The sequence below is a fragment of the Acanthopagrus latus genome, chromosome 17 (assembly GCF_904848185.1).
Source record: "Acanthopagrus latus isolate v.2019 chromosome 17, fAcaLat1.1, whole genome shotgun sequence".
Taxonomy (NCBI): domain Eukaryota; kingdom Metazoa; phylum Chordata; class Actinopteri; order Spariformes; family Sparidae; genus Acanthopagrus; species Acanthopagrus latus.
This window is the reverse complement of record NC_051055.1, coordinates 5,685,188-5,706,365: the sequence shown is the minus strand read 5'-3', so window position 1 is coordinate 5,706,365 and position 21,178 is coordinate 5,685,188. Positions and strand designations below refer to the sequence as shown.

General features: G+C 42.7%; 1 protein-coding gene across 2 annotated transcripts in view; it reads left to right on the top strand.

The window, feature by feature from the left end:
- Positions 1–21,178, top strand: part of LOC119005768 (vacuolar protein sorting-associated protein 13B-like) — a 324,995-nt gene that overhangs the window by 277,889 nt on the left and 25,928 nt on the right. For both annotated transcript variants that reach the window (XM_037073678.1, XM_037073679.1), the window contains exons 47-48: positions 17,060–17,219; positions 19,496–19,762. In XM_037073678.1, coding sequence (XP_036929573.1) covers positions 17,060–17,219; positions 19,496–19,762 — 427 coding nt within the window. The remainder of the gene's footprint in view (positions 1–17,059; positions 17,220–19,495; positions 19,763–21,178) is intronic.

The following is a 21,178-nucleotide window of genomic DNA, read 5'->3' as shown; positions in this document are numbered from 1 at the left end:
CATGGCGAGTGTGAGAAAGTCAAGCTTGAGAAAAGACATGGCCATAATTACTCACAGTAAGTCAGTAAGTCAAGTTGTATTAATCATCGACCATAGTTAATCTGTGCTCTTACCTCGCACTCGCGCACACACTTGCACACTCACATACACATAAACATACTTGGAGAGTGGCAATCTGGCATATGTGCACGGCGAATACCACATCTCATTTGAGCAGTGAGTCAAAATGACCGCTGTATTTTCAGTGATGTTTTGGAAGAAAGATTGTCCGAATGGGCCAAATGTCATCAGAGATGAAGAATGTGATTCCAGGATGGTTCTGTCATTTGTTATTCTATCATGTGTTTGTGGTATATGAAATATGTGTTCTCAAGATGAACATGATTTGTGAAACTAGATAAATAAGAGCAGTGCAACTTTGCCAAAAACACTCTGCTAACTTATTGAGCTTGATGATAAAATGCCTGCCAATGTGTCCGCCTCAGCAAATTGTAGCACACACTCCTAATTACATTTCGGGGTTATAAAAATAGAGACTATGATAAGAGAAAGGTTGTATTTCTTTAATGGTTGCTTGGTCCTGTAAGTGTGTTTTTGTAGCTCTTGCGAATCAGTTTCCAGGCTGAGTATAAGTGGTTGTGTTGTTTTGCTTTGGTCCCATGGTGCTTTGGAGTGTCTAAAACTCTGATCACCACAAGCCATCATTTGCCAGATCTCCTTGCTCTCCCTAGTCACCTTTCCTCTTTATATCTGTGAACCTGCTCCCTACTTCAACCCCAAGACCTTCTCCTTAACCTGTTTTCCCGCAGTAACATTTTACTCTTTCAGGATGTCCATTTGAGCTGTTATTGTATTGATAAACTAATCTGTTGCAGAAACCAGAACTTTATACCTTTCTTCTCATAGCACCTAATTTTGTCCTTAACTCTCTCATCTCTAAGCCCCTAACCCTCTCTCATTATCCTCTGTTTACTTTGTCTATTGAGATGGGTTTCAATTTTAAGCCCACTGTGCCTCCAGTGTTGGCCAAAGTGCTGGTCATTTGAATGATTGACCTAAACTCCGTGATGACAGTAGTGTCGAGTCAGCTGTCTGCTCCATCAACACACTGGTCCAGCCAGCAGACCTGAGCTTTCCGCTATTTTCCTGTTGTCGGAGCTCCATTCATGATGAAATCTAGTCTTGTTCCCGTCACACTTCCTCACATCCCCTCACCGTCTCCCCGCTCCCCAAAGCTGTAACCCCTCCAAGTACATCAGTAAACACTTTTCAGCTTGGGACCCACAGTGCAATTAGCTCACTCATACCAAGGATATGCTAATGCTGTGCACAGTATTCTGTGTCTTTTCTTGCCATGCACTGTAGGGACCCACCAGACACAAGCCAAAACCAATTTCAGGCCACACACCCTAAGCTGTAGTTTAGAAAATAAAGCTGCACAATATCCCCTCGACGTCTGCGTGGTCCAGTTCTCTCCTTATTCCTGATACCTCACCTCCATCAGCTCGATGAGATCAGTAGACCTGGACAGTCTCTGGCCTCCACACTGTTTTGGGGTCTCACTTAGACATTTGCACCTTTCTCTTAACACTTTCCAACAATAGCACACTTCTTCCCAGCACTGCCCCTGTCCCTTTCTCAATTCCCCCCTAACACAGCCCTGTTTTCTGGTGTTTACGACCATGCTGGCTGAGCTCATTAGCCCTGTCTGGCTTGTCCTGCTGCTGGCCTCCCCCTGGCTTTCCAGTTCTGTCTTGGAATCTGGTTGTAAGGCAACTTTGTCCTCTTGTATCCTCTGTCACACCCCAGTAAGCGCTATCCTCTTATTCAGGATCATGGCCTTGAATTACCCCTGAAGCCTTGCTCCGCATCTCGCCTGGTCCTGTCGGTTCTTTGGCCATCCCAGTCCCTTCTCTTTTGAATTCTAGCAGCTCTCTTTGCGTACCTTTTACCTTCTGTACATCATTGATGGCCACATTGCTCTATCAAGTAGCTCTGTTTTGACTCTGTCCTCTCTCAGGTCAGACACCTTCCTTCACTTTTGCCTGTCAGTGGACGCAAAATTTTGCAGGTCTTTTGACTGCAGTGGAAGCGGAGCAAACTTAAGTATGATTGTCTTTCCTTGAATAGTAGTTACTGGTTCTAAAAGGTACAGGTACTTCAGGTGAAAATGCAGCTTATCCCTACCTCCCAAATTTGCCCATTTCCACACTTTAGAGAGCGCACAAACACACACACTGAAGCACACATTCCTATCCCCTGCTTTTCACGGCCAATCTTGTCTTGTCTGTTAGGACTGGGGCCTGTCGGGAAGGCAGGCCATCAGCCTGTCCTCATGGCTCTGGTATGATGTGTGTCCCAGCTGACCTGTCCCCCAGGCACACACACAAGCCAGAGCTACTAATTTGCTGTTGTAAATCAATCTGTCCCCCTTTCTCTGTCTCTGGGCTCCCCCGAGAACATACTGGACATGAGATCATCTTGAAAAGAGGAAGATGGGGGGGTAAGAGGCAGAGAGATGGTGGGAGTGAAGAAGAAGGGATGGAGGCAGAGTGGACAGGGAAACATGAGAAAGTCTAAATGAGGGTAGCAACGAGTTGTCAAGGGGAATACTGTACAGGCCTAGTTCAGAGAGTATGGGAGGACATGGAAAAGGGAAGCAGGGGCAAAAGATGAGATATGTTCTTAACACTCACCTATTGGCCCAGAAAACTTAGTGACAGTACAGCCAAACATCATGTCTGCTTGCTATCTTCTCCCTCCCACCTTCTCCTTTTCTTTCTGTTCATGATGCGCAAGCAATACAGTGAAGTATAGATCAATAGATTTGTGAACTGTAAAAATGGTTATTGCCAGCCCATGGAAATAGTCAGAAAGAGTCAAGAGAGTGGGGAAAGAACATCCTAAATGAACAGACCTGCTGCTGTTTCAACTTGAACTAAAACAGGGAGGCATATTTTAAAAAATCTGCAATCTCCTGTTGTTGTCTTTTTGCGTCCGTTTGCAAAAGAAGAATGCTTTATTGTGTCACCCTGAGCAGTCAAACCAGTTTACACTTCCCACCATGTTGACATACCTCCGAATATCTGTCACCTCTCTCAGAAGAGTGTTCAGGCAGAGTGTTTTTGCAGTGAAACGTGAACCTCAGCTCAGGTCACACTCCCTCTCACTGCTCCTCAGTTCTTTCTCCCCATCTCCTTTTCACTCTCTCAACCCCCGTTTCTGCTGTCACTCATAACCATAAGATGCATTAAAAGGGTCGATTGAGGCAGTCACGTCCTCAGAGCCCGCTGTGGTCTAACGCTTCGTCAAATTCATACCCACACACACACGCGCACACACACACACACACACACACGCTGTGATAAAATGTTTCCTAAGGCCTGGAGTCTGTCAGACCTCTCAGTCTAGTTTCTCTCTTTCAGGCTCAGCATGCCTTCACACCCCAGCATTTACCAGCCAAGGTGAAGAAGTTTAAAACACACACAGTTTCCCCCATTCATATATGTTTTAATTGTTTTATCGCATAGAAGTTATATTAGAAGATGGATACAAATGGGTAGATTGATACATCGATTAAAAAACCACCAGGACGGTCATGCGTTTAACGTCACACTCTCTATAATTAAGAATAGTTTATATCTGTCTCACGCACACAAACACACTCACTGTCTCCACCCTGCTGTTTTTCAGGGCTCTGGCGTGTGGTGTGGTGTGAATGGTTGAAATATCTGGCTGCTTGGTACAGGATGCAGCCTAGCTGTTGGAAATCCCTGTGGTTAGTGCGGTTAGCAGGGAGAGGGGCGTAAAAAGCCCCCTGGATTTGGGAAGTACTTTTTAAGTGCCTACAAGGAATATTCACAATTTGAATAAATTGTAATTTACTCCAGGAGCAGGCTTCTACAGAAGAGCTTTCTCTCTCTCTCTCTCTCTCGCTCTCTCTTACTAGATGTGTGTCTTTGTGTGTTGGTGTTGCTGCGTCTGGTATTGGTCCATGTGTATATGTGTATAAGTGTTGTGTGGGTATGCGTGTGTGTGGTTCCCAGGGGTAATGTACTGGAGATAGCAGGCCAGGACTATTAGTTTGTGGTAAGATTGGCTGTGTTGTTGGAACCAGGCATGACAGGGAGGTATTTGGTGTGTGTGTGTGTGTGTGTGTGTGTGTGTGTGTGTGCGTGTGTGTGTGTGTGTGTGTGCGTGCGTGCATGTGTGTGTACGTGTGTCTGTGTGAATTTTCACATCAGTGTACGCTATGTGCTTGATCATGTGTGTTCATCTGTTGTTACTTTCTTTTCTGTGTCAATCTGATTCAGTTTCTTCTTCTACCCTACAGCAGTGTTTTACCGCTCCTTATTCAAAATAAGTATATTTGTTCCTTAAATATGTCAGTTCTTTTGTCAAGAAGGATTTTATATTTCATCGCCCAGTCTGAACCATTGTTTAAGAAACACTGCCCTCAAGTGAAGTGGTTTAGTTGTGCTGTTCATCCAAGATTGTGGCTTTAACTGCTGTAGATTAGGCTGACCCTGTGGGAGATATTAGCTCCAGTCAGGTTAAGCCACAAAGTGACTGATCAGAAAAGGGGGGGGAGCCGATGAAAGGGACTCTTGTCCATTTTGATCCCAGGAGAAAACCCACACTTCCCTATTGTGTATCCTCAGAGCAGGGTCAGGTCCAGAAGGAAGCCAGATTTTTGTTTTAAAACTGTCATGTACTTACAGGTGAACATTTTATCATTCAACAAGGCTTAAACATAGGCCACTCGCTGAGTTACAGTTTGATGAATGTTTTTTGTCTAATTGTTGATGCATGAAACATTAACCCCCTCTGTCATTATTATAGTTTACTGTTGTATAACTGTACAGTCGTTTATCTTGTACTGTCACACTTGTTATCTTGTTCAGGCATGACTTCTTAAACACCCCAATCATGAATCAAAAAATGATTAATAAGGCAAAGCCTCTGTCATTGCCAGAATAATTAAATTTGAAGATACATTATAAACTGGCTATTTTAACATTGTATCTATGGCAACAAGATACAAATTGTGTGTGAGTCAATGAGTAGGAAACTAAGTCAGCACTTGGGGGGGCGGTCCCTAATCATCATGACTTCCTTGACAGGATAACTACAAACAAAAAGAACATTCATTGTTGAGTGGGGTTAGAGCCATATTCAGCTATGCACACTTCACATTCCTGATCCAGGTCAGATGGTAAATGTCCATGATGAGTGAAAAATACTTGGCCTTCTATGTAAGCGTAGTTAAAATAATACAATTCTAAAAAGCTCAAGTTAAGGAAACATTTAGGGAAAAAGAAAGAGGATCCCTATATTTAACCAAAGGTCAGATTTGCAGCTCAGGCTATATACTAACAAACCACAAAGAAAGTCCCAAATATATGAAAAGCAATTCAACCAACTTTCTCCCTCAGAACCTTCAAAATTCAAGGGTCAGTGACTAAAACATTTACCGTATAATACTGGTTATATAAATATAATTTGAAAAAATGCAATAGTTCATTTTGTCTTGTTTTCCAGGCTTTTGAGATGTGGATAGAACACCATGCCTGAATATATTTGGGCTGTGTTGAGCCATGTCATGAAATAATTTTAACACATTATGATATGTAGAATGTAAAAGAAAATGGGATTCACCTCTCTTATCTCTTCATAATCAGTCAGTTCACCAAGGCTGATTTTCTAAGTGATATTTTCTGTCAACCTTAACAGCCAGAGGAAGAATATCAGGTCTGTGAACTAAATCGATTAAGCGATTTCCCATCAAACGCAACCAAGAGCTTTACCAGACAAAGTATTCTGGACAAACACAGCATGTCAGCCTCCTTAAAGAAAGAACATAACTCTTTTGCCACAAAGAACAATTTTATTTACACCACATAATCACTTTCCTGTTAACAGTCCTACAGTCTTATCATTTCACATTTCCTTGTGCTGTATTTGTTAATGTACTTGCATTAAGATTTCTGTGAAGATGTGTTTGTGGTGTTTATTACTGTAATTAATTCACATAATAAAAAAAAAAAAAATCCACTGTTACATGTCTTGAAAGGCTATTCAGCTAATATACCATATGTCTCTTCATTGGACAGATAATCTGCCTAACAGAATTACTTGTACATATAACACCTAGTGGTCAGAGGTCATTCTGGGTAATCTTACATTCTCAGAATGTTTACATTTTCTGTCACACAAACAACACACAAAATCATTCTCTCATTTTCTCACACTTGAGCTTGAAGGTTTCTTGTGCCTGCCTCTGTTCATCGCAGTGGCTTGACATCCAGTGAATAATTTTCAAATCTATTTATTCACTGGGATTATTAGCCAAAGGGTAGAGGCCTTACCCCCAATTTCCACTGGATACATCTCCATTGCATTGCGTCTCCGCCATGCCAGCGGAGCAGATATGTTTCAATTTAGTCTATATGTCAATCCCCACCAGGTCCGCTGTGCTGCATATCTGCTCTGTCCCAGCTCCGGCAGTCCAGAGCCCTCCGGCACAGTTACGCAGGACTTCTATTTCTAGCGGATGCCAGAGCATGATGCAGCAATTCAGCTGAGTTTAGCAGATAGGAAGTCAAACGCCGAAATAACACACAACATCCGGTTACTTTTCAAAATAAAACACTCCGTGTTGACACCAGCACACAACTCTCAAAAAAGAGACAAACACAAGCTCTTCTGCTAAACCTTCGGTCGGGAACACTGTGTGTTGTTTTTTTTAATAATACAGACCTATAACTGCAGTCGGGAGTGATTATGTGATTATCACAGGAACTCCTCGCCTCGTGACGCCAGCTGTCTACCGTACTGTGCCGTACTGCAACCGGTGGGGATTGCTGGACAGCAGAGCAAAACCAGATTGGAGCTGCAACGCAGCAGACACATATCCAGTGGAAACTGGGGGTTAGCCTCAGCAAGCAGCAGACCAGTATACCCAACCTCCTGTACCCCATTCCTCCGTAGTGCATACTGACCTCCAACCCTCAGGCAGAACAAACAAATCAGCAAAAGTTGTGTTTTCTTGAGAAACTGGCACTTGTGGTTTGTTAGTATTTATTCTTTGTATATGTCACTGAAGGGCTGAAACATTTTCTCCCAGCAGTAATTGTTGGGAGTGGTATTGATTAGTGATTAATAGAATATGTCTCAAGAAGTTCTCAACCTCATGTTTGACTTGTATTTCAAAGACAAACAAAGACATGTTTCCAGTAATTTTTGAAATCAATGAATAATCTGGGGACCACTCTCATCTTTCTGCAACCCAACATTTGGTCCTCATCCAACCATTTTAAAACAATACATTCCCCAGTTTTCTTCCATATCCACCACAGCCCAAATTTTCATGAGAAATACGTGGAGGACAGCAAGTCTCCACCTTCACCACCGCCTTTTCTTTTTATCGCTGTACAATTAAATCCTGCACATCCCTCTAAACTCAAGCCCAGTCTCTTTGAAGTGTTTGTTTTCTCCCTCTTACTGACATTCTGTGACATTTTATTTTGATTCCATGTTGTATATCTAATGAGCCATTGGTCTGTCATGACTTGGTGTGTGTGTGTGTGTGTGTGTGTGTGTGTGTGTGTGTGTGTGTGTGTGTGTGTGTGTGTGTGTGTGTGTGTGTGTGTGTGTGTGTGTGTGTGTGTGTGTGTGTGTGTGTATTTTAGCAATTCCACTCCTTGTGTAGTTTCTCCCAGAGGAAGCTCTCCCTCTAACATGAAGGAATTAATTTAATTATCATGTTGATGAGAGCTGAGCTGCTAGAATCTCATATTTGTTTTTCTATGTAAATCTTTTTAAACATTCCAATGTGTTAGCAGTTTAAAAAATATGTTTTCATCCAATACATCAAATCCTTGGCCTTGAAACTACAACAAAGAGTCTTAAACCACGGGTTGCAACCCTGTTTGGGCAGCAGAACTGTTTCTGGTTGGTCTCCACATGACAAAAGTGTTGGTATGTTTTAATGACCCTGGGCCACATTGTGACAGCAGATTTATTCAATTGAAATCCCAGTCTTAACAAGTTCAAAAGCCCCTGTTGCACTATGATGTCAGTTACCGAATGAGGTCTCTTACTGTGGCTGATGTCTTATGTTCTGCAGTGCTGGTGTCTTTTGACAACCCCTTGTTGTCACATGACCCAAGTAAAAGTGAGGTTCACTTCTGCATGTGAACACTCTTAAATGCCGTTTTAACAATTAATTTAGACCTTCATCCCTGGAAACCAGACGGCTGCCGGAAAAGATCCACCTCTCTGTGGTCCATAGCTTACAGACACAGTCTTACTGTTCTTGCACATGGTGTTAACTCAAACTTTTCATTTTAATTGGACGTTCAGCTCTGCTAGAAACTGTGACTTTATAGATATACAGTGTTTGCCTTGAGAGAGTTACGTCTCTATATGTACAGAAAGTAGAGAGAAAAAGAAGAACAGTATGGAGCCACAGATGGTTGGAAGATGCAGAAAGTATTGACGTATTCTATGTGCTCAGCAGTGAAGATATATACTGATCAGCCATAAAATTAAACCACTGACAGGTGATGTGAATAACATTCAGCTTGTTACAATGCAGTGTTCTGCTGGGAAACCTTGGGTCTTAGCATTCATGTGGATGCCACACACCACAAACGCAGTCATCGACTAAGTACACATACCCCCCCCCCCCCCGCCTTGATGACAGTGGCGGGGCCCCCTAGGTAGTGGTCCTTGACATACCACAAAAACTGCTCAGGAACAGCTTGTGGAACATGACAAAGAGCCCAAGTCGTTGACCTGGACTCTAAAATCCCCACATCCCAAACTGATCTAGCATCTGTGGGTCATGCAAGGAAAGGTCCAATCCATACACACTCCTACAGACAAGACCCAAAGGATTCAGTACAAATCCCTGGAACCAGACACAACAGCTTACTCCCAGAGGTGTTATGACCATGGCTCTACAAGTCAAAGCTGTTTTGGCCACACACAGTGAGCCTAAGTAGGTGATTCTAATGTTGTGGCTGATCTGTGTATATCACAATAGTATCAAGACTATAGTTTTCACTACAACATGTAAAATACAGCTCCATAAGTTTTAATATAAGCTCATCACAGTATTGAACAGACCTATTTGACAGCAGTCATGACAGAAACTGGAGTGAAGAACTGTACAAAACTGCAAGACAGCTGACTAAGATTATGATAAGCTAGATATCCAACCAATCATCTGATCATGAATAGTTCCCTCAATCTGCAACCAATAAGAAAACAGATTCTAAAATTGGTCAGGTGCGACCAATATTGGCCATGGGCCGCGCTGCAACCATACAATGTCTGCCAGGGACACTGGCTGCTTGAATCTGAAAGACATGGAGGTGCAGGTCAAGAATCGGTGAGCTTTGTGGTCCCATTGTTGATGCCCTGAGTTCAGCACCATGGACAGCACCTCAGTGTTGTTCTAACCCCACAGGAAGTGCACTGGGCTGCATGGTGATTTTGGCGTAAGAACATGACCAATAGGTCACACGACACCCTGGGACCCATAGAGGCATCTTGCCTTATATCGCACATCAAGAGAAAGGGCTTTATGACTAAGAAGATTTTTTTTCCTAGCATCACACACATTAAATATAGCATTTCAAATTTCATCAAAATTTAAAACCATATGTCCAGCATATGTTGGAAAGCCATCAAGAGCTATGTCAAGCTTCATGTGTGTTAGCCAGGCAGAGGAAGAGCAGTGAAAAACACTAATGCACATGTTTCCCCATCCCTCCAGTTAGAAGCTGGAGAAACTTTTCTAGTGTATGGCCTGTGATATGTTTTCTTCATTTTTCTGGGCCTCAGTTTCATTACACAATCTACCACTCTGTGGTTAGTGGTAGCTGTGTGGGGTTAACCCATGCTGCATTTGTTCTTTTGCAGGAGAGCTTGTGGTTTCATTGTAGTGAACCAATCCTCTCTGTAGTCAAGTGTTGCATTGCACTATACATTGCATTGTCAAACCACTGGAGACATCAATTATATCCATGTTGTCTGAGTTCTACTGCAGCCAGCCCCCAGTTGCTGGTAGATTAGAGGCACTCTAGTTGTGGTCATGGTACGGGTGACTGAGGCCTCTTGTCTCTTCTGCCTGTGATCAAGAAGATACCAGTTTTTGTCCACTTGGATGTACAGTATGTGTGTTTCTTTATTTGTGTGTGTCTGAACAAATGTATTTATGTAAAGTATGTGTTAGACCTCTGTTGGACTGATGGTATCCTGCTGTTTGTTCAGCGTAAGTGAAGAATCGACTGAGCAAGAATAAGCAAATAGAAAGGATTGATTTTTGGGTGGATATGAGTCTGAACATGCTGTTGGTGAAACTATGTTTGTCAGAGTTTGCTCTGTATACAAGTGTAGTATTCTGTATGTGTGCAGCCTTTGTTTTATTTCTACGGCCCACGGCAAGCTTTTGTTTTCTGTGTTCTTAGACCATGACAAGGTCTCTGTCCTTCCAAGGGTCTTCGACCATTGACTTTTCCTTCCCCCCACCATGCGGTTTGCAAACCTCTCCTTTCTCAGACAGTACTCCTTTTGTCAGCTCCCTTCATTTGGAGCAAACACTTGCCGCGTCTGCATCTCCTGGAACCCTTGAGGTCCTGAATGTCTAAGATGCTTTGGTGGAAACCAGAGGGAGAACTATGGAACAGTGTTAGTGAAGCGTAAACCTCTTAACATCTCCTCTGTCAACCACGGACCCACACAATGCCTTCTCTCTGTACCTTCATCCAGCTCTCAAACCGCTGCTTAGACTTGCAAATCTGAGCTTTGAAGTTGCACCGCCTTGCCTCTTTTGTCAGAGAGAGAGAGCCAAGGAAGAGAGAAGCATTGCAGACAGCTGTTAAATCCACCATAATTCCCTCATGTTACAAGGGTTAGCCCTCACTGCCCTGGCAAGGGCACTGTTGTGTCTCTCTGTTCTTCCTTTAATTCATTTATGCTCTTTTTTGTTCTCTCTCTCACTGCATTTCAACTTTGTCTACTTCTGTCTTCTTTCCCAGCGCCATCCTTTCTAGAGGATAAAGTAATCCATATCCTCTTTTTGTTGTCTGGGTATAAACCTGTTTTTCATTTGTTAGGTGGCTAGCTAGCTCTCTAGTCCCAAAGTTTTTTCAGCAGACAAGACAGACCACTGTTCCACATCACTCTATGCCCAGATGACATTGAATAAGATGGGTACTTTAGAGACTTGTCAGACTATTTTTGTAGCTTTTGTATATAACATTTAATTTTCATTATTTTCACCTTTCAACAAAAGTTCCACGGTTTACAGAGTTCAATTCAGCTTGTTCAGGTGGAATTAAGTGGTAATCTGCCATCTAAGACCTGCCGCAGCCTCTTTAGGTCTGTTATGGAAACTTGTGTGCCAAGCTACTGGTGTTGTTTAGTCCTCCACTCCATGTCTCCAGGTCTCAAATTTCCTATTATAGTCTGAGTGAGATGGAATGAAGGAATGGTAGTAATGGGTAGACAACCAGCAACCACTGTGGCTTTTTAAGCTCGTCTTTGCAGCATCCAGGAACCCTGATCATATCTCCTCTGCAGACAGACACTTGATTTGTGCTATGTGCACCCAAGCACATTCCTACTTGAGGACAATAGACGGATAGTGGTTACAGTGGCAGGAGTGACTTGTTCTGTCTGCTGGAGGACAGGGGTCAGAGAGTGTTTGGGTGTGTGTGTGTGTGTGTGTGTGTGTGTGTGTGTGTGTGTGTGTGTGTGTGTGTGGGTGTGTGTGGGTGTGTGTGTGGATGTAATACTCAAGATGTGAATCTATTTACACGGTCTCATTGTGGGGAATCACCGTCTTTCTTGTGGCAAGACAAGACATCCAAAAGTCTGAACAACTTCAGTCAAATGTTACTCAATTGTAGGGTGATGACTTAGTTTAAGTTTAGGATAAGGGTAAGTTTAGGTTAAGGTTAGAGTAAAGGTTAGGTTAAGTCAAAGGAATGTTCTCAGAAGTGATAACACAACTGTGTGTGCCTGTGTGTGTGCGTGTGTGTGTATGTGCTCATGTGAAACATAGAGACATTTTGTGTCTATCCAATTGTATGTGTTTCTCTGTCCATCTGTGCTTTTGCCTACATTTGTCCTAACAACTTTATCAAAGCAGACATTTGAGTGTTTGCCATTCCGATGATGTAATGGCTCTGTGTTTACCAGGAAGGTCATAGTCATTGCCTGGTTATGACTGACTGATATCTTACCGTCTTTTACAGGAAACTTTGTTGCTAATGACTTTCTCTGGGGACAGGATTAAGCAATGGACAAGGAAGTAGACATGACATCGTAGCCGTGATGGAATTTGGTTGGTTGATTGACTCACTGAATATAACTTACTCTTTAGGTGGGTGGTGCTCCTAATTCTCAGAAGTTAACACCATTTCTGAATGTGTCAGTCTCATGTTTGGGTTCTGCTTTTAGTTTCCATAGCAACAGGGTAATGTGTGTGATGGGGTTTCATAAGGTTCATGTGGTACTGATATGTGATAAGACCATACATGGTCCAAACATAATCTGTGTGGATTTTAACGTCACCATTCTGACCCTCTGATATTTGATTTAGTCGACAGGTGTTCCTTGTTACATTTGGGTTAGTCAGAATTTCAGCAGACTGTTTGATTTGAAAACACATGTCAAAGTACTCAGCATTCACCAGTACCTGCAGTTATTTAAGCAGATTGGATTGTGGCAAAGCCAGTAAACCCAGTGGGAATATGGTAATATACAAACCATGTCACACGTCAGCTTTCATCATTACCGTGTTTGACCACTACAAGGCAAGTCATCCCTGCGATGATGTGGCCCTACAGTGTGACTGTGGACATCAGACCAAAGACGAATGGAGGTGACTCAGTTGAAAAAAAAAAAAATCATCTGGATCTTAGTGATATTCGTGTGTATGGACAAACATGTCAGGGTGGAATGTACATTCAAACCATTAATCATATCGGTAACTTGTCATCAGTTCATTTTTAAAGAATTGGGATACATGTTGTTGTTTGATTACATTGAGTGGAAAATATGTCAGACGAAAGCCTTTTATTGATACAATATTTAAGTCCAAAACATTTTGATGAATGCTTGTATTTTGTTAAATTCAGGGCTTGTGGCCAGAGTTGTTATTGGAAAAGAGGCAGTATAACATGACCCAGGTCATATCTCGTCACTATCAGTGAAACAGATAAAAGACAATTTTATGGTGCAATGCAGTCACAGAATGAAAATGCTTTGTACAGTTACATCCAAATACTTAGTTTTATAATCCTCACGCAGATCACTCCAGTACCAAAGCTGGAGCCCAGTAATGTTCTGGAAACTAAGTGTCCATCATCAGCCAGCCACAATCAATATCTTCCCCTGGGGATTTAAGGGAAATGAGGAGAGATTGAGATTTCAATTTCACATTTCTTTCGCACTCAATACCCAACCCGGGAAATGATCATAATATGACAGATGGGTTCTCAGTTAGTTTTGGACACAAAATCTTAAACTCAGCGCCAGTTACTGAGGGTGAGTGAAGGATTCTTTTAAAAGATTTATTTGGAAATGAGATAAAAAACTTCAATCACGTTTGAGGTTACAAGTTGAAGGTAGGTTTTCAAAGGGTCAGGTTTTTTTCTCAGTTTACTAGAACAGAAAATAATCACATTTTACACAGTCATTTTTACTTTTAAACTTTGGAATACTTTATACTTTCGTACTTAATACATGCTCTATATTTTCCACTTATTTCAATCCAGTTGTATTTGTCACCTTGGCATGCTTGCCTGTCAAGTCATTATACAGACAGCTTTGGGCTTTACTGTCATGTAAGGGCCTGTGGGGTATTTCATCATTTTTGGTTCTTGAGGTTAGAGATCTTCAAATTAGACAGCAGATGTGATCATGGTTTCTTAACATTCCTGAGGGCACCACAAGCTAAATGAAAAACTGAGTGAAAAAGTTAACTCTTTTAGTGGATTGACCAGTCATACATTTCCCCCTCTCCACTGACATTTTGTCACTTAAAATATGTTTTTTAACTCTCAAAACAATACTGATATGCACATATATACATTGAAAGGCATAGTGGTTGTTGAAATTGGACGTCCTGCACATTCTGGCAGCAAAAAAAAAAAAAAAAAAGCAATTTCAAAGCAAGTGATGGCAGACAAAGTCCAAAGTATCTGGCCAAATTCTCCAAAGTTCTCCAGTTCGTCAGAACTCATGTGACTTGGGGGGCAGCAACATAATGCGGGAATTTCATACCGAAAAGACTGTAACTGTCGATATCTCTTTGATTTGTCTAAATCACACCGCTGAAGTTGCGTATTAGCTTTCACTCTCTTCTGTAATACTTGGGTAAATGTAGTAAACTGCTATTGTGACTGCTTTGTGGCAGAAGGAGAAAATATGTCAGAGGTTTTGACACAGAGGCTACATGCATGCGTGCGCATGCTTGTGTGTATGAGTGTGTATGTGAGTGTGAGTGTGTGTGTTTGTGTGTGTGTGTACAAATAGCAACACTTTCCCCTATGTGTTGTCCCCTAATGACCAGTATGTACAGGAAGAAAGATTACAGTGACCATTAACTGTCGGTAAACATTTGAGTACTGTTTTGAGGAAGACTTAAAATGAGAACTTATCCTTTAACTAAGCAAAGAGACAGTGTGACCTTTGAGTTTTGCGTCACATTAAGTGTCACCCTCCTACAAAGACATTTTTATTGTTAAAGTTCACTGTTCAGATGAGTGTTGCTGGTGTAAGGCCAGACTCAATGCATTTGCATGAAACCACCACATGTGGCTGACTGGGTTTTCACATGGTCACAACAGTTGGATAAGACACAAAGAGGCAAAACAGCTTCTTATTTTTCATTCTTGTTGTCCTACGTGTCCATTTCATCTGTGTCAGTTCTGTGTTTTTTTTTCTTTTCTTTTCTTTTCTTCCACTGCTTGAGTCAGAGCAGGGATGAATTTAAACAAGAACACAGTCACTGTTTGAAGTTTAAGGACAGACATTATTATGACTTCTCCCTCAAAGGTCAAGTTGAGCCACAGGCATGATAAAGTGCACAGCCAGAGAGGGAGAAACAGAGGGGTTAAAGGAGAGAGACGTGTTGAAATAACAAATTGGTGCAGGCAGATGGTGCTGAGGGGCAGCAGGGTGGTTTCAACGCCACAAGATTGTGACCGAAATTAACACCAATGCAGTACCACCAGAATTATTAAAGCAAACAGAGGCTAATATTAAGAAGTAAAGGAGGATTTTTAAGTTAAATGCAAATGAAAAGATTCATGTCTTATCGCTTCAAAAGAGAGTAAGACCAAAATGGTAGAAATTCCCATAGAACAGTTACTTTCAACCACCATGTTCTTAACTGGTCTTGATTATAGTGTTAGTGCTTGTATAGGGAATCATCTAATGTTCCTCCACCCTTAGGCTTAACCTTAACCTCCGCCACCTGGCTGTTTACATCACCCTGCCACTTTCCCCATGAGTAAGTCCACTGAGCAGGAGATCTGAGAAATTGTGTCATTTTCACTCAGCCGACAGGGAGGAGGGATGATCTTGAAGAAAGTAAATTCAGGCTTTGATTAGGAATGTTATTGTAAAGAAATCTGCCTTCAAACAGTGAGGAAAGACTGTGGTGGAGAGAAACATTGAAGGTCTCCACCAGGGTCCCCCCATGCTCTTTGACCTCAGGAGTAATTTGTTTTTCTTTAAACAGATTGGCTAAATGTTCGACACATTGAACGACGAGCCAAAGTGTAAATCTTCAAAACAGCTTTTCAGGGTTTCAGTCCAGTTGCTACTCCTCAGGGAAGATATTGAACCCGTCCCCCATCCCCTTGTCTCCTCTGTCTCTCACCAACATACATTCTTTGCCTTTCTCACCTTTTCCCTCCCCTCCCCTCCTAAACGTTGTGAGTTTGAAGTTGTGTTGGCAGCAGGCCTGAGACAGAGAGTTGAGACAGAGAGTTCAGTCAGGTGGAAGGTCAGACACGCTGCCTCCGGAGGGGAGAAGGCTTCAGATCTCCCTCCGTATTTATGGTTCTGCTCCTGTATTTTGACCACAGTCTCATGACATCACTCGCATTGTTTGACAAATGAGTTTCCTTGTCATCCACTGCTCAGCATCCTGTGGTGAGAAGTGGACAGATAGTCTGTGCATGACCTCACTGTAGCACAGATGTGGTGTGTGACTGGACTGGACATTTGACCAGGCCTCTTGGCTTTTGAACCCAAGGTTTTATGAGTAGCTTGAGTTATTGAGACATGTAGCAAAGGCTGCAGCTATGTGCACTCCATGGCGCTTTATTGAAAACTAAGTCAGTGTTTTGCACACCATGGGCTGAAATGAAAAGAGCACCTAAAACACTTGCTGCAGACTGCCTGTCGATACCGTACATATGCATCTATTTCAGAAATCATACTTCTTTCCATATTTTCAGCCCTGCCGCCATTTCATGGACCACAATACAAGAAATTATGTGGAAAATTGTCGGTTGGAAAATTGTCACCAAGTTGTTTGAATATAAAGAGACAGCACACCGTCTGTTTACTGCTGTCCCCCTAAATCTATGTTTCCGTCCAGCCACACACGTGGATGTGCTCCACCGTGAAGTGATGGATATGAAGCTGCAAAGGTTGAGAGACAAACTATCTGCTCTTATTTAGACGTGTGGAGAACAGAGCCTTCAACATCCAACCGCACAAATACACACACACACACTCATGCAGCCATAATGAGCTTCCACATCAGCTGTTTTCCAGCAGCCAGTTTATTGTGTGCGACCTTCATTTTCTACTTCCATGGCAGCAGGCCTGTTCAACACCAGTAAACAGGAACTTTGTTGTCCCCCCCACCACCACCACCACCAAAATCTTCTAAACAAAGAAGCTTGTTGTTTACTTGCCTTTTTGCTCGGGGATAAATAAAGGGCAATGAATCTAACCTCTGATGTCTGGTGTCTTCTGTCTCTGTTGGGTGTTTGTATGTGTGTGTCCTGCTCTGTCCCATCCTGCAGCTGCTGCACATCTGCATCGAGGGATGGGGGAACTGGCGCTGGTCAGAGGCCTTCAGCGTGGACAATGTAGGAACTCTGCTGAGGACCATTCAATACAAAGGACGCACTGCATCACTCATCATCAAGGTGGTGCAGCTCAACGGTGTCCAGAAACAGGTACAGGAAGTTTTGGTGACTGAACGATTTCATTGTTTTCTTTTGTCATGTTTTCGTTGTCATAAAAAGCATGCAGAGGCTTTTTAGTATAAAGTATAAGCCTTGAGAAAATATGCACAAAAACAGAATTTTGTAATACCATTTAGATTCCCCATCTATCAAACATCATGCATACACATTTGCATTTGCTCCTCTGATGCATTATATAAAAGTCTGTTTTGCTACAATACATTTAAGAGATGCTTATAATAAGCCATACATTTGCTCCCCCAAGAACAGACTTGTTTTGACAACTTCTTCTCGCTGTTTTTATCACTGGATTGAGTTTACTCACTTGTCATAGATTTGTGTCCCTGGTATTTCCCAGTAAGAATCATGTCACAAAAATACATTTTAAAATGTTCCTATAGCAGGATCAAGTTTGATCTGAACAATTGTAACAAAAAACTAACTTTAGCTTTATCTGGTTAGCTTAGGCAGTTTAAAGAAAGACAATGGAGGGCTTATCCCAACCAGAACTTAATTCACGAAAAACAAAGGCAAATGACACAGAGTACATGCAATGCTTTTTGGATCGACAATTGATATTGAATTGAAGAGATTTGGTGCAAATACACCACAGCAGTAAATAAGGACCAAAGATTTCAAAAAAGGATCCATTATCATCCTGCTAATCAGTAAGAAGTTGTATAAGTGGTTTGGAACTACACAGAAAGCAGGAACTTGTTTGCTGCATTACGCCTGTTGACCGCTGCTATGTGTCACTTTAAAAAGCCTGGCCTTTTTCCCAGCACTCATCCTTGGATGAGCACTTTTTAATCTCCAGTTTTTTTCCATTTGTATGTTATGATTTAGTTGTTGCTCAGCTAACAACAGACTGTATCTGTTTTATAGCACTAAAACAAAAGCTTATGAGTTTAAAGCCATCCAAAAACATAATGAGCCCCATCAATCCACACTGAAGATCACAGGAAATCATAAACCAGCATAAACCAAGTCACAAACCAGCCTCATTTGCCTTTTTACACCAAGAATAGTGGTGGATCATGTTTGGATTTTTCCACAAGGCACAGTTGTATTCCTGAAAATGCAGCGATGCCATCAGATTATAGCGGTGACACTTTGTTATGTAAACAGTGTCAAGTGTCGCACATGTCTCCCTCTCGTCCTCCAGACAAAACAGACTCGGCCTCTCACATTCCTTCCTCCGTCTGTCCCAGACTTTGCTTACATCTTGTTCCCATTGGACCCAATGATAGGGTTTGAGCGTTGCTCACATCCAGTTCACAACACAAAGCCTCAGAGTGGAACAACGCTGCCACTACAGAGGAAGCTGGCTACTGCCTGCATGAGCATACCTCATCTTTTGTTTTCTTGGGATGGGGGGGCTTTATCCTTGAAATGTTACACAGTGCTGTACTCTCCCTCCCTGTCTAGCTCCCCTATGGTGAAAACCTCTTTGTTCTTCAGATTGGCAACTCATGTTGACTGCTATTAAAAATCCCCCCCTGTATAAATCCCCCTAATATAATGGTTATATACACAAATGAGCCAGAACATTTAAACCACTGACATGAATCAGCCACATGTTGTGGCCGATTGTGTCCTGTGAGTTGCGAGTTGTGGCCTCTATAGATCAGGCTTGTTTCAGTGCATCCTGTAGATGCTCAATCCAACTGAGATGAGGGCAGTTTGTGAGCCAGGTCAGCTCCTTACGTCTTAGTCACATTCCTCAGGCCATTTCAGTTTCTGTGTTTACTTGGACTATTATGGTGTTAAAGTGGGTTGTATGTATTAAAGAACCTCCGTGTGAATGTCAGCACCCATCGTTACCCACCATCACATTGTAAAGAGATGATCAAAGTTATCCACCTCACCTGTTAGTACTTTTAATGTTTTGGCTGGTCGGTGTACACATGCATCTACTCGCACATGCATTCTCTAATTACACAACCACACTGGGCAAACTTTGATTCCTGTGGTAGAACATATGATGGCAGGCGTATCCGAGCTGCTACTGACAATTAGTGTCAGTGTGTTTTATGTCTTGATTGCCAGCCGCGACCGTTAGGCTAATATTGCTTTCACCGTCTGAATCCAAATTCAAAAGATGACTATCTGTCGTGTTTTTTTGTATTTTGTAGACAAGTGTGTCAGTGCAGGATATGCCACCAAGAATTATCTGGGGAAGGATGGGTATTCAGTGAAAGAAAGTGTGTGTGTGTTATTTAATCTCTAATAGCAGAAATTCTTCCCTGCAACCTTCTTCTCTCTAGGTCATAATCTGCGGGCGGCAGGTGATGTGCAGCTACCTGACTCAGGACATTGAGCTGCGGGTGGTGCAGCACTATGTGGGGCCTGACAGTCAGACAGTGGTCAGGGAGCACTGTGACTGCCTGGAAGCAGGGGCCAAGCTGCCATCTTATGTGCTGGAGGACGCTGAGATGACAGAGCTGTGTGTGAGGGCCCGTGGAGATGAAGACTGGTCCCAGGACGTTCAGCTGGAGAGGAGAGACAAGGGCAGCAGCAGCTCTGTTGTACAGGTGTGGTGACACATGACACAACATGACCTGTCTGAATGCTCTTTGTTGTTACTGTATTAGATATTTGAAGTGTCACATATAAAGATGTGTACTGACTGCAGCATCTCCATCCCGCACAGGATTTTACACATACAAAGTTGTTGAGTGTGATAGCCAGAAAAACACTGATAGGTGCACACATTGCACACACTACTGCTTCCAACTGGCAGTCCATCCACACACACATGCTGAGAGCTGGTGACTGGACCACCAGGCATGGCCGGATCCTCTTCTCCTGGGTGGCCACAGTGGCAGAGCGTCCACGCTGCTACTCACAGTTAGGAAATAGATTGAGATCTTCCCCTCAGATAGGCTTACAAAGGCCCTCCAACCCATAACCCAACGATGTTGAGAGGCAGAAAATACAGTTTATCCTCTCTCATAACAACACTAACCATAGACAGGAAACACAAGCTGATATGTGGGCACAGGCAAGGACTTTGAAGGCACTTTCACACCGCTGGATTAATGCCAGAAAATCCCTCCCTCACTCCATCCCTGCTGCTCTTGCTCTTGTTTTCCCTGTCTTTGTCTGTCCCTCTGTCTTTGTTTTCCTCCTTCATAAGCCCCATGCTGTTAACAGCTAGCCACCCTCAGCTTCTGTGTGTGCGTCTGAACATCTCTGACTACACTCCAACCTCCACTGTTATCTCTTCTCCTCAGATCAGTCGTTCATTACACATGTGGAGAGTTGGCTCCGATTGAGAGAGCTGCCTGGACTAGTAGCTGGAGCCTTAGATCTCTCTATCTCTGTCTGTCTCCTGCTATTTCACTCTCGTTTCCTCCCTTTCTTTTACTCCCCCCCCACACACACACACACACTGGCTCACTCATCTATCTTGCGTTTGTTAACTCCTCTTCTTTATTTACTTCATCCTCTGGCATTCAGATTGTCCACCTGTTCCAGCCTCCACTCGATGTTTCTCTCTTTTCTCATCACGCTCCAGATTATCTGTATCAGTACATATCCAGTGTAACTCCTCTTACTCATATCGCACCTTCCCCCTCTCTTACTCTTATTTTAAACATCTGTTTTGTGCCATTTTCCTGACTTTTGACAAAGCGCAGGAGGTCGTCTTGACCTTGTCCCAGTGCTGAGCGTTTTTGGTGGATCAGACCTGTATCTTTTTCACTCTCTCCTCCTAACAGGGCTGTTTTGCCAGGCTTACGATATTAAAACTGAATGTTCGCTCCACTCTGCTGTCCCCACCAGTAAATGAAGTCTCTGGGCTGTCATAAACTAGACCACTTGTTTTGTGTCTTGGCATCCCAAGGCTTTAATGAGGAGTGAAGAGTAACTGGGACAAACATCAGTGATATATTAAGAGAGCTCAGCCTTTGGTGGGCACATTCTCAGCCTTTAAATTTTGCAGAGAT